The following is a 15331-nucleotide window of genomic DNA, read 5'->3' on the forward strand; positions in this document are numbered from 1 at the left end:
CTGAGCATATGAAACACACACTGGGTCAGTTAGAGTAAATTGAGATGGTTAAAGAATTTTTTTGTTTTTCACATCTGAGCAAATGATTTTCAATACTATGTTTAAAGCATTTCCTTTAGCAATATTATTAAAAATGTGAATACTTAAAAGCATCAAGCAGAACACGTAACAAATATATGTGTTGGGGTGTTAATATATGATTAACAAATGATTATTTAATCATTTTTTCTCTATTCTACAAAATTTCCCACCTTTGATAATATACAATATTTTTCCAAAATTTACTTTCAAAAAGTTTTTGCTGATCTTTAAATGTTTAATCACATCAGCAGCTGGTGAATCAATTTTCCTCCCTTTCACAGCTGCACTCTGGTATTTTGGTTTTAGAGACATCAAGAAATGAGTCAATAAAAGTTTTCAACTTCGTTTCACAGCTTAAAACTTAACCTCAGAATAAATTTAAAACTAAACTCAATCATTCGAATTTGATAATGGCATCGACATCATCATTTGAGGGTGATGCCACATTTATGCTTCTTCTTTATGCTGGGGGGGGGGAGTGAGATCGCAGGAAGTCATTTGTTTACTTTTCGAATCTGTTCTAATATTACACTGATGAGATAAGATGTTAATAGTTTACAGAAGCAGTCTTATTTTTTTCTCCTTTGACCTTTGTTATTTTTTCCGATTTCTCTTTCTGGTTGGTGGACTGTATTAGTATTTTGATTAGAACTCATCAGTTCCAATTAAAAAAAAAATTTCTAATAAGAAACTGCGCAAATAATATATTGAAATGATTTTGATGAAAACTCTTTATAGCAGAATATGATTATTGCAATAACTGTTTTCTTCTTCATACAGCCACGATTAAAATATCTGTTTTTATATGTGAAATCCAAACATTACCCGTTTTCGAGCATAACATAAATTTGTAGGAAATCATAGAGCAATCAGATGCCAAAAAATAAGTTCCATATAAGGACTTTGAAATATAGCAGTATAAAAAACTGCGATCAATTTAACAAGGTAACGCGAGATTCTTTCCATGTACTGTTATAATTCCACTTTGTAACTTTTGTACAGTCTTATACAGTCTATTGTATAAATTTTACAATCTATTGTATAACTTTTTGTACAGTCACAGTTCTTAAACTTTGCTCGACAGAAATAATAATCATTGTTACAATTTATTAAAAAGGAGATAAATAAATAAATAAATATATATATATGCAGCCATTCGATTTAAGTTTCGAAATCGGAAATAACAAAAAGAAATGATTAATTACTTTTAATACTAAAAATAATTTATAATTGAACCTTTCAAATAGGATATTAATCAATAATAATGAATCCTCACTATTTTTCTTCTGAAATATTTTACAAATAAATAATAATAAAATAAAAAAAATATAAAAAAAGCCATTGGAGTAATAGCTGAAACAATGTTTATGTAAGAAATTTATTTGTATTAAATTTTATTTTGAACTAGCTGCTTTTAGAGATCAGCTGGTTCGCAAGGAATATTGATTGTGTCTACTTCCAATTAAATTTCTTATACATAGATTTATGATCATGATTTCATCAAGAAAATATCTTTATAATTGTGACTGATGCCAGAGCCATTCTATTTTAATAATCTTACACCTACTCTGTTCATTGTGTTTACGAACAGAGTGAAGTTACAAGACTATTAAAAACGTAATAATCTGGTTCACCTGTCTTCTGATTTTTACGGTATTGTAACTTCACTTTGTTTCGTTTAAATCACATATTATTCTTCCTTGACTTTTAACGAATAGAAGAGAATTATGCGATTAAATATTTGACGGAAAAATGAGAGCGGTGCTAATTTTAGTTTAATATTGTTGAAGCTTATGCATTTTTTTTTGTTAAAAAACTTCTAAAATTCATAAAACATTTGAACGACAACTAAACTAGTATTATCAAAGAGATAACTTTTTAAATTCGTATAATTTTTTTTTTTTGCATTTTAATATTTTTGAAAGTTGTGGTAAAAAAATGCTCGTATTTCATTTAATTTTCAACCAATTAAAATTCTAATTAAAATTTTAACCCCCCCCCCTCTCATATCGAGGTGCACATTCTCATCCACCAATCTTAAAATGATAGTTCCCATGTGATTATGATTGCGTTTCCGATGACAGTGCAGATTAAATGGGCGGAGGAAAATTTCAACTCCGGCCAGTGTTGCAGACAACAGTGGAGGATTATATTATAGATTATTTTCGACGACAATAACGCAGTGAACAGAAGAAGGAGAAGCTTAGCGAAAATAAACTAATTGTACAATTATTTCATGTTTTTAAAGCGTTAAAGGAAGACGGGAGAAGGAAAAATAATTTAATGGCGATGCAAATCATCTCCCGAAGAATTGTAGCATGATAATGTTTTTATGCTTGATTTGTCCGTATTTATATAAATTTGAAAAATTACTCTTAATTATAGCAACGACAACTTGCACAGAAAATGTATTCAATACCACTGTAACACGCGCATGTTTAAATATAATTATTAAATTTATGAGAAGTATTGCTGTAGAATACATTTAAAAATATTTTCAAATGTTTAGCCATACGTTTGAAATTACGTTTGTTAATTACGTTTGTTTTTATAGAATTTAAGGTTTCTGGAATTTTGAAATGTCATTAAAATGATTTTGTGCTATAATATGTTCCGTATTTATAAAGGAAAATGTTAATATTTGGGAATATTTTCAATTCAAAATCTAATTAAAATTCTGAAGAGTTCTTTTATAGAGAGCATCTCTACTTAAGAAGTAATTACATATCAAATTTAGTATTCTAGGTCCAATAAATTGCCATATGGAGCTTTCATAACGAATTTTGTTGTTATTAGTGATACAATTTATAGATCGTATCTAGCCTATAAACATCATGATGTTTAAAAAACACTACACCCTGAGTGCCTTCTCTTTTTGTTATATATTTACTATGAGATTCGTATTTATAAATAGTAGAGATTTAATTAAGACACTCTTGAAATAAATAAATAATGTAATATTGACAACGATGATGTTGATGATTGTCGACTTAATGTGACTATAAACATAATAATTCTTTAAAAAAATTGGGGAATTACATTACATATGGTGTCAAAAATCCATTTGACATTAACAATAAAAAGAAAATTTATTATTTTAGGATGATAGATGATTCTCATGACAGGGCGCTTTAAAGAACATTCTTTTTTTCCCAAGTTTAATATTAATCGGTTCTCGAAGAGATTTCACAACTACTTACAAAATCTTCAAGAAACCAATTGGAAAACCAGTGTTCAAAATGACAAATATTGAGTAATAACATGAAAAATGATAGTTGTTGATTGATAATGAAAATATTAAATGTTTTTGGCACATTATGAGGTTACAATATGTCACTGTTCATTTAGCTGTAATTTTGATTCATTACAAATCTCTCTAAATAAATTAATACTTGGAAATAGTAAAATCCTACTAAAATTCTAATACAGAAAACTACGATATCTAGTTAGCCGATTGTAAAAGAAATCATGTAGTCCTTTATCATTGATATAATTTCTGGCACATTATATAAAATGCCTTTGTAAATTATTATCCTGAGAATCCTGCAAATTATTAAAATTATTTTTATCCTGTAAATTATTATTATTAAATTATAATAAAACAGAATACATCAATTTTAGATGATATAATATTTATACTAATTTGCAACTTAAAAATTAACATATAATTTAAGATGATTAAGATAATGTAACAAGAAAACTTGGCTTCGGGAACATTCATAAGCAATTGAGCTTTAGTGTCAAATTAACTTATTACTAAATTATTTACTACTGCTGTAAATTTTACGGTAAATTAAATGACCTATCCAGTATTTAATTATATTACATCGACGATAAAATATCTATTTTAGGATATTTTATAATACTAACATTGAAGACGAACAAAGATTTGTTTTCAACTTCTTGAAAAGTTTGAAAATTAATTTCCTTTTATGACGTGACAAAATTTCTTATTATCTTTCCATTTCAAAATGTATTTTAGAAAGTCATTTAAAAATGACAATTACATGTTATTAATTCAAATTTTCTCTAATCACGTTATAATAAATACATCATATTTAAAACAGAACGATAAATAACGTCCATAATAAAGAAATCGTAAAGATACTTCAAATATATATATATTTTAAATCTGGGATGAATTCACGCATAACAAAATATACAAGCAATAAAAACATTAATTCGTGTCGCCAAGGTTTTATATTTATCCATCTTTTTTGGACAAAGCCTTGTGAAAGCAACATGACTTTGTGTTTATGCTCCTATTGTGAAAGATACGGCGCTTCTAGGATGAGCCTTTAGAGAAAATTCGCTTTTACACACTTTAAAAAGCGAAAATTGTTGGAAAAGCGATTACGCGAGCAGGTTAAAATGTCAATACTACCATTCGACTAGAAGTTCAGGATTCAGTCAAGTCCTGGCAGTACAATATCCGCATTGAAGTTCAGCAACAAGTAGGCAAGTCCTGCAACAAGAGTTTGCCTAGCTGACCCACGCGTAGTCTTCGAAGCCTTTCTCTTCCCAGAAATTGCATTTTTCCTGATGGTAATTCTTGATGATGGTGACATTATCTCCGGTAATCAGGGCAATGTTTTTAGGGTAGGGTTCCCACCCGGGTATGGGGGATCGCTTTCCTCCTGAACGGATGAAAGCCCTCACCATACGGTGGAGTTCGTCTCTGAAAATGAAGTCAGCTGGTGTCGGTGATTCTATGTAATGCTCCATGTGATCGAAGAAGGCTATTGCCTCCCATGGATGGAAAGCGAACGATGAAGGATACCCCATAGTCTTCACCTAAATAAAAGAAAAGGAATTTTAGATTATATTTATCATATTAATTCACTAGAAGACAAAATGTTATGAAATGTTATTTCCATTAAGAATAAATAATTATTCTATGGTGAATTACGAAAAGGATGTGCTTATTTTTTGACAGTCAATATATTTTTTTACTATCTCAAAGCGAAGTACCGACATATAATCATGAAATGAAACTTTTTTACCATACATTCTGTTTCAAAAAATATTATTGCTCTTTTGATAAAAGCCGCAGTGTATTCTTACATTTCTTCCAATAATGCAAATATTAGTAATATATGGCATAGCTCTTTGATGGCAAATGATTTATCTCCATGATAAAATTAGTGGAGTATTTACTTTTAAAAACTGATCTTCATTTAAAACAAATTACTTCTGACAAACACAGTTCCTTTTGTCCTTAAATAGTTGTCCTTTATCATATCAATTACGGTCATCTGTTCGGTAAATATCACAATCTAAATCTGTTAATAGACATTTAGCAGACGATTCCTTTACAGAACAGAACGCCGTCTCATACCCCCGTATCCGTGACCATTCTGGTCACTGAACGGTTTGGTAGGCATGTTACGGGAATTTTATTTAATTAACAAAATATTTACAGTAGAAAAACGAAACAAAAATAACTATTTACAAAATTTACAATTATATAAGAAATTATATTATGGTGAGACCGTTTACATAATTTTTCAACTTAGAAATATAATTTGTAGTAATTAACTTAGAAATATAATGCAGATTGAGAGATAAAATTTGTAAAAATATACATATAATCTGTGTTCACATTTTTTATGTTATAGTAGATCAGGATGCAGTTAAAAAAAAAGAAATCAGATGGAAAATGATTTGAAAAATGGAAATGAAGACAATCTCTGTTTGATTGAAATGTGTGACAGGAGACTGCAGTGCTTGTTTTTTCCCTTAGTCTTTTTTGGTAGGAGACTTGATGTTGAGTGCTATGGAGGCGAGAATAGGTCTCTATTTCCACTTATAAATTTAATTATACTGTGGATTTTTTGCCTGGAAACAAAGTTGCCGGCGACTCTTTTCAGCCATTCCTGTTCATGGCTTGGTGATGGTTTTTTCATATGCCAGGAGATTGTAAGGATGCATTCCGTAGCATAATGAAGTGCGGTGCCTATCCCACCACAACTGCACTGGTCACTCTCAGACAGGTTGAACCTTTTGAGGTAGGCAGGAAAAGGGCCGTGTTCTGAGAAGAAAATAATTTCTTCTCTGTTCCAGTTAGTGGGATTAAGGTTGACTGAAGGTAGGATATTAAAATTTTTCTGCCTGTGACACCATTGCTCCAATATCCTTGCCATTCCTCAAGCATGTCTTTCCGGAGGAGGGCTTTTATATGTGGTTTTGGTATCTTTGTTTGCCTATAAAATTGCCCATTTTGCGTTGCGTCCTTTGCCAGTTGATCTGCTTTTTCGTTACCTATATTGCCCGCATGTGCTTTAACCCATGAAATTTTTATTGTTGGTTTTGAAAGCAGGACACCAAAAATTTCTCTTGCTTTTTGGTTTGTGCTCTTTGGATTTGAAGATGCCATGATACTAGCTCTATTGTCAACATGTATTTTAAAAGTATTGTTGTTTGAAAACTGAGATGTATATTTTACTGCTTCATGAAGTGCAGTGAGTTCAGCTTGGAAAACGGTATTGTTGTCATTCAATTTGGCAGACCAGTGGTAGGACCAGGAATCATTGAACAGAACACAAAACGCAGCTCCAACTCCATGTTCTGTTTTTGAGCCATCTGTGAAGATATTGATATTATTTATTTGAGTTAAATTTATTCCTTCATCTTCCAATGAAATTTGGTTGGGAATGAGATGCTGTGAAGGGTGAGTAGACCAACCAGTTGCTTTCTTCTCTAGATCTTCTGGTTGTATCTCTGTTATATTATGAGGAAGAGGGATTCTTAGGCGATATATTGTCGTTAGTCTGGCTTCAAACTGTAATTGCAGGTGCAGGGGTGGAATGCCGAGAATGGTTTGTAGCGCTGCTGTTGGAGTTGTACGGTAAGCACCTGAAATGTAGAGAAGAAATGGTCTCTGAATGGTGGAGAGCTTCCTCTTCATTCTATATGTTGGGTTTAGACACCACGCTGATGAACCATGGGCGAGCATTCTCTCAACTACTGTCTTGTAAAGAACTCTTTTGTGTTTCTGAGAGATTCCCCATGTGCTTCCAGCGATTCTTTTGAGGTTTTGGTGCATTTTAATGGCCTTTTCTCCTTGTTTTTCTATGTGTTCTAGCCAGTTTAATTGGTCATCAATGTGGACTCCTAGATATTTAATAGATTTATTTCTCTTAATGATGTCTCCATTCCACATGATTCTGGGGCCTCTCGCCATTTTGCTGAATAAAATATGGGTTGTTTTTTCCGTGGAGATGGAAAGTTTATTATTTGAGCACCAGGAATTAAATTTGGCTATTGCAAGTTCAGTTTCTCTTTCCAGGCTATTTTTTGTGTCCGCTTCGATAACCAGTACAAAATCATCTGCAAAGGCTTGGATGTGTACATTTTCTGGCCAGACCTGCTTGAGAATTTCGTTGGCTACGAGATTCCAGAGAGCGGGACCACTGCATGATCCTTGAGGGCAGCCTTGTTTCTGATCTTTCATGGCCCTACCTTCTGGAGTCATCAGGGTCACTTTCCTGTTTTGGAGAAGACTGTGAAAGAGGCGATTGATGTTTAAAGGACAGGGACTTTCATCCAGACTTTTGAGAATTTCTTTGTGTTGCAAGTTGTCAAAGGCTCCTTTTATATCAATAGAGAGCACTAAGACATGCTTGCCCTCTCTTCTTGCAGCTTGAATTTTGTTTATCAGCTCATGGATGGCTGTGTCTACTGATTTACCTTCCCTAAACCCATGTTGACGCTCGCTGAGGCTATTAGTGGTCTCAAGATGATAAGTTAACCTTTGGGTCATTAATTTCTCTAGCACCTTCCCGATTGTTGGCAGGAGAGAAATGGGTCGATATGAAGATGCCAAGACGTTTTATAACTGCTACTATTTTTTTTAGTTAAAATATTATTAAAAAGTAAAAGCAAACGATTTTTTTGATAAACATATTTTATTAATATTATTTCGTTCATTTTTTGTATAATAGCTGATGATCAATTGTAAACCTTTTGGAATCTGGCAATGTTTGTAATATATGCTGTTAAGTTAAAAGAATAAACAAGTCGATGGAATTCTAAATTGCTTGGAGTATTATTTTAGTTTTTAAGAATTTAAGAAGCTCTGCAAGCTATAGTTTGAAGCATAAGAAAACGAATAGTTTTCTAGAAAGCATGAAAAATTGTGGTGACAACCGGACGTGATTGAAGAAAAAGGTCAGTAAATTAAACTTTCATTTTCTATTGGTTTCGTTTTCAATTATGGAATATCTGATGAAAAGACGTAATCCAATCAGGGCGAATTTTACGAAATGTTATAATGAAGTAATAACGGCGTTGAATGAAGAAAATTTAAATTGCGATGATACGGAAATAAAAACTTTGTTCTTTAGAAACAGTTGATACTAATTTGGCAGAATTTGATGACAGCGTATGTAAAGCATTTGTAGAAAATGAAGAAGAGTACGAAAAAATAGAAGAATATCGCGAAAAATTAGATGCTGCATGGATTCGTGTAAAAATATGTTTAGAAAAACTTTCTTCTATATCCAAACCTCCAGAATCAGTTAATGTAGAGAAAGCTAAATTAAAACTTCCCGAAATAGACTTAATTAAGTTTGGCGGCGAAGTTAAAGATTGGCTTAGCTTTTGGAGCCAATTTGGCAGAATTCACGAGGACGTTACCATCGGCGATGAAGTAAAATTTCAATATCTCATACAGAGTATAATAATAAGCAGTAGAGCGCGGGAAATAGTTGATAGTTATCCGCTAACTGCAAAAAATTATGCTAAAATTGTTGACAGCCTGAAGGCTAGATTTGGCCGTGAAAAACTTCTTGTTGAATACTATGTAAGAGAACTACTTTCATTGGTAGTAAAAAATGCTGTTAATATGAATTCAAAATTGAATATAATGCAACTCTACGATAAATTGGAGTCATACTTACGATCACTGGAGTCCATTGGCGTAACTACTGAAAAATATGCTGCTATGTTTTTCCCGTAGTGGAATCTTACATTCGTGAAAATTTATTGAGAGCTTGGCTGCGAAATCCAGTGAAAAATAAGGTAGATGATACAAATTCTTATGGCGATAAATTGGCGCAATTGCTATTATTTCTGCAAATGGAAGTTGAAGGAGAAGAGAGGATTTTGATGGCAAAATCAGGCTTCAATTCCACAGAAACTCGGAGACAGGGTAAAAAATATCGAGAATTCGAAACTCCTGTTCCCACGGCCAATTATTTGATTTATGAAGCAAGATCTTTGAAATCTTGTCTATTTTGTGGAAAAGTCCATGATTCTAAAGACTGTTTCAAAGCACAAAAACGTTTCTAGAAAATGTAAATCTAGTGCTCAATGTATGCTTTGTCTGCGAAGTCATTGGACAATTATGTGTCCTGAAAAATTCAATAACGCCAAATCTAGATGTTCCAGCACTGATGGAAATATAGTGTTATCAAATCAAAGCGAACCGGAACCTTTTGCAAACACTTTTAGCATTAATTGAGACGGGTGGAAGAAGCAAAGTGGTAAGAGCATTCTTCGATACAGGATCGCAAAGATCATATATTTCGAAGTCGACGATTAAGAAAAAGAAAATAACCACAGAACAAAGCCAAAATTAAGAACCAAATTAATTAAAATTAAGCCATGTAGTATTTGGTGGCGCTAGTTCCAACAAGAAACATAATTGTTATGAACTAGATGTCAGTGAGCAATTTGAAGAAAAAAAATTCTTGTAAGATACAAGTTTTGGATCAGGATATTATTTGTGGTTGTATTCCTAGCATACAAAAGTGTCCATGGATCAAGGAGCCACAGAATAAAGGTATACAATTCACTGATGTTGGGAAAAGCTCGATGCCTATAGAGTAGTTGATAGGAGCTGATTATGCCGGAAATCTCTTCACAGGAAATATATGTCCCTTGTCATCTGGTTTGATTGCTGTCGAAACCTATTTTGGTAGGGGTGTAATGGGAAAACTAAAAGCTGTTTTCAACAAAAACTCCTCTATATATCTGTTTATTCAAAGTAATGACATTTTGGACCTGTGGAGACTAGAAACTCTAGGTATAATGGACCCATGTGAGACTGCTAATTCAAAAGGCTTAGAAAGTAAATCTTTTGATTATTTTTCCAGAAATGTAAAAATTGGCGAGGATGGAAGATATGAGGTCAAGCTTCCCTGGATGCGCAGTCAAGATGAACTACCTACAAATAGAGACATTGCTGGGAAAAGGCTCGTTTCTACTAGCATGAAGTTGTTAAAGAGCAATCAATTCGAATGTTATGATGCTGTCTTCGAAGAGCGGAAGAAAGAAGGTATTATAGAAGATTCTGATGAGGGTCCTGGTCACTACCTACCTCATCGAAGAGTATTTAAGAAGGATTCCACCATCAAAGTGCGGCCAGTTTTTGACGCTTCGTACAAAACAAGAGGTAATCTCACATTGAATGATTGTTTGATGAAAGTTCCAAATTTTATAGAGACGATACCTTCAGTACTTATGAAATTTCGGGAGAAAAATTTTGGTATTGTATCAGACATCAAAAAGGCGTTTCTTTAAATATCTGTTACTAAAGAAGATAGAAAATACTTGAAATTTCTGTGGTGGAAGAATGAGAGCAGAGATGCCACTAAAGTATATAAGCATGTCAGAGTAGTTTCTGGCCTGAATTGCAGCCCCTTTCTGTTGAGTACTGTCATCCACCATCATTTGAACCAGTATTTATCTTCTCCTTACCATGATACTGCTATGAAGTTAAAGAACTCATTTTATGTCGACAATTGTGTGACATCTGTAGATTCAGAGTAGTAACTGCAGCATTTTATTGGAGATTCAACAAAGCTGATGGCACAAGCCAAGTTTGACCTTAGAGGTTGAGAATTCACAGGAGAGGCAATTTCATTAAAACATCAAAAACCAACTCCTGTTTTAGGACCTTTATCGGAAAAATCAGAAGATGTGCTTTTTTTATGATTACTGGAAATGCCTCCCGATACAATTACCAGACTGTGATTTTATTTTATGCCAATAGAGTTTTTGATCCGATTGGTTTTACTTGTCCAGTCTCTTTGCAACTTAAAATATTATTGCAAGAGAGTTGGCGATCGGAAAAAAGATGGGATTCGGAAGTATCAACAGATATGAAGGAAAAATTTCTTTAATGGATAAAAGATATTAAAATGTTACATCTTGTGAAAATTCCGAGGACAATTTTTAAAAGTAAGGTTTCTTCCTTTAGCTTTCACGTATTTTGTGATGCTAGCGGCATTTCATATGCAGCAGTTGTATTCATCCGATGCCAATCAGTCCATGAAACCTCTGTACAATTACTAGCTGCTAAATCTAGAGTAGCTCCATTAAAATCCATTACTATATTGAGACTGGAACTGCTTGCCTGTTGTTGCATTGGTACAAGACTCTCAAAATTTGAAAAATAGAGTTTAAATATTGTAAATGTGAAAACAAAATTTTGGACCTACTCTACCACAGTTCTTCAATGGATCAGACGAGACGAACCTTGGAGCGTTTTTGTCCGAGTGAATGAAGTTCGGAAGCTGTCAAATATAGACGACTAGAGACATGTTCCGAAACCATTAAACCCCGCCGATTTGCCCTCTCGTGGATGCTCCGTTTTGAAGCTTCTGAGTTCTAAATGGTGGGAGGGACCCAAATGGTTACTCTTACGTGAGGATTTGTGGCCAGAATCGAATTACCATATTAATGCAGAGATTGTCTCAGTAGAAAAATGTGGCAAATCAATTAATCTTGTAAACAACTTTCCTGTTAATGCAAGTCTTTTCTCTCGGTTTTCCAGCTACTCCAAAATCCTTAAAAGTTTGGGTTGGATTTCAAGATTTCAGCATAATTCTAAGACCGAAAAGGAATGCAGATAAGTGGGATGTTTGACTACATCTGAAATAAATGAGTCAGAAAAAAGGATTATTAGAATGATTAGGTTAGAGAGGTTCATATGGAAAACTCTCATGCTGGAGTGCTATATTATCAAAATTGCGAGAAAATTTCTGGATTATAAATGGAAGAAGAACCGCTCGTAGAGAAATTAACAAATGCTTAAGATGCAAGAGATATAATTCCAGAAACATACAGACCCAACCTATCGGTTTGCCTCAGGACAGAGTAGAAGAATCAGCTGCGTTTGAAGTCATCGGCGTAGATTTAACTGGACCATTTGCGTTTAAGGGAGGTGAAAAATGTTGGATAGTTCTTTTCATGTGTGTAGTGTATCGAGCAATACACCTAGAACTAACACTGACACTTGATACTAGATCCTTTCTCCTTTGCCTTCGGCGATCCATAGCCAGACGAGGCCGATCAAAGGTTATTTACAGCGATAATGGCTGTTACTTTGAGAGCACTGAAAATTTGCTGCAAAAACTGGATTGAGATGTGAGATGATTGATAAAGAGAAACTTCTATCCAAAGAATAACATAGAAATTCATACCACCTCTGCACTCTGGTGGGGTGGGTGTTGGGAACGGATTGTACAAATGGTGAAAAAACTTCTTAGACGTATTTTAGGAAATGCCTGCTTGTACTATGAAGAGTTAGTTACTATCTTATATGATTGTGAGGCAGTCATTAACTCCAGACCTCTTGCGTACTTATCCGAAGATCCCTATGACATTATTTCGCTCACTCCATCAATGTATATACAAGATATTCCGTTGGTGGAAGTGCCCGATTTAGATCAACTCGACACTAACGATGTTAAAAGGCGTCTGAAATATCGACTAAATCTTAGACAACACTTAAGAAACAGATTTCGCCTTGAATATTTAGGCATATTATTACAAAGACGGAAGAAAAGCAATTATGATGAAGTAAAACCTGGAGAAATTGTCTTAATTGAAGATCATTCAAAGAAAAGATTAATGTGGCCAATGGCTAAAATTCTTGAGGTTTATCCAGGTAAGGATAAAAGCGTTAGAGTATTGCGATTGAAAACTCCAAGCAGTGAAATTTGCATGCTCTGTTCGTCGGATTTATCCCCTTGAGATAAAGTGTACAGAAGATGAAAGCTCTCTTAGAGAGAAACCTCTTACAACAAGAAGAGGTAGAACTGTAAAAGTGCCTACAAGATTTTTGAGGACTTGAACAATGCAAATTACTTTGTATCCAATGCTTATTTACCTTATTTTCTCTTTGATTATTAAGGAATAATCATAGGTGGGAGTGTTCGGTAAATATCATAATCTAAGTCTGTTAATAGACATTTAGAAGACGATTCCTTTTTATAACTGCTACTATTTTTATTGCAGTTAAAACATTATTAAAAAGGAAAAGCAAACGAATTTCTTTGATAAACATACTTTATTAATATTATTTCATTTATTTTTTTGTATAATAGCTGATTATCAATTGTAAACCTTTTGGAATCTGACAATGTTTGTAATATAAGCTGTTAAGTTGAAAGAATAAACAAACTTATGGAATTCTAAATTGCTTGGAGTATTATTTTAGTTTTAAGAATTTAAGAAGCTCTGCAATCTATTGTTTGAAGCTTAAGAAAACGGGTGGTTTTCTAGAAAGCATGCAAAAATCGTCCGTTTTCAAACCCTTTCACCTATGAGTTATCTTAACTTCTTAATTGGACGACATATCTTATTTGGGACATTTATTGTCATTTAATTCCTATAATAATATAAGGAGCATTTAAGGTATTAAAGATTTTCTAAGTAATTTTTGTATTTTAAATTACTTAATACTTCCACTTAATTGTATATTAAAAACTAAAAATTCCATAATTCGATTCGCGTGTCACACACATGCGAAATTATTAAAGAATTAAAAATATTTCATCCATTTTTTTAATAGCGATTCATTTTATCTAGTCAACAAATTTTACATAGAACAATACAACAATATTACTGAAACAATAATATATTACTACAATTTCTTGGACTTGACATAAAAAATAGCAACAATTTTTATATCATTATTTTTAGCAACTTAATGTTGGTGCTGTTGATATTTATGAAGAAGCTCAGCTGTTGCTTCCAGAATTAAGTATTTTTTAGTGAAGTTTTTTCAGATTGTAAAGGATCAATTAGTATTTTAGATGAAATTTTAGTTATATTTAGATAATGGCAATTTCGGCAGTATTGGGCGCTGCTATGTACGAATTATGCCAAATTGCAGATAGAGAGCCCGAAATTAGTTTTAAATTTCGAAATGGAGGAATGCCTTTACTCTGAAATGCAATAGATGAGAAATTTATATTATTAGCCCTTTTAAGAGGCCTCAAAGATTATTGGAAACAGCATTTTGATGAGGACAGCGATTGTTTATTGCAGTAGTTTTACTTTGAAAGGCGCTGTTAAAAAATCCTTTATTACATATGTATTCGCTCAAATCAGTACTTCAATACCTAATCAGAATCCCTGAGAGGAATTTACTTTTATGCAACAAAAGTTTTATTTTCTAAATGCTTTCTTATCGATACATCTTTGCTATTCCATAATACTTAAACGTTATAATCATATCGGAGTACTCTTTCCCTGCCAAAGTACCCAGGGAAATCTGATCAATTGACACTATCAAAAATAGAGGCTGGAATATTAAGGCTCGCTAATAAAATAATCGCATTCACCACCGTAACTCTCTCCACTCGCTAGAGGTATGTCCTGTCATTCGAATGAAGATAATCTGAATCCACCTAATTACTACGCACACCAGGGAAGCGATAGTCCACTTTCTTAACCGGAAACCTCTCAACCACATGCTCCTAATCTCCCAGAAATGTTAAAATGTTAGAAATAAAAACAAGCGGAGCGGTTTCTCCGAAACATTTCTCGCACATTTCTAATAAATGTACTTGTGTATTTGTTGTTATTGACAAACAATCCATACGAATGAGCTTGAAATAGAATAGAGCGTGTAATCTTTGTTGACTGATCGCTAGGATGCGTTAACGCACAAGTACCGGAATATTTTTATGCATGCCATTTTTTCCCCCTAAAAGATTAAAACCAAAATTTTACACAGAATTACAATTGCAATCATAAAACCACAAACTAAATTTCATATATTCAAGTCATTACATTTTTTTTATCTACCACGTTTAGCAATAGATACCTGAAAGTCATTCTCTCCAATCGATTGAAACCAAAAGTGGATGCAAAACGACGATTATAGTCTCAAAATGATATGCAAAATTTCATATCTTTAAGTCGTTGTGTCTTTGAATGATCACATTTACAGGCTTGAGAAACTTCACACTGAGTGACGGTGAAACCCTTGATGGACATTGTTATAAATGTGATA

General features: G+C 33.1%; 1 protein-coding gene across 1 annotated transcript in view; it reads right to left on the reverse strand.

The window, feature by feature from the left end:
* Positions 1-4119: 4119 nt before the first annotated feature.
* LOC129958958 (carboxylesterase-like) overlaps positions 4120-15331 on the reverse strand; it is a 502035-nt gene continuing 490823 nt past the window's right edge. The window contains exon 11 of the mRNA XM_056071717.1: positions 4120-4875. Coding sequence (XP_055927692.1) covers positions 4564-4875 — 312 coding nt within the window. The 3' untranslated portion in view covers positions 4120-4563. The remainder of the gene's footprint in view (positions 4876-15331) is intronic.

This window comes from Argiope bruennichi, chromosome 2 (genome assembly GCF_947563725.1).
Source record: "Argiope bruennichi chromosome 2, qqArgBrue1.1, whole genome shotgun sequence".
NCBI lineage: Eukaryota > Metazoa > Arthropoda > Arachnida > Araneae > Araneidae > Argiope > Argiope bruennichi.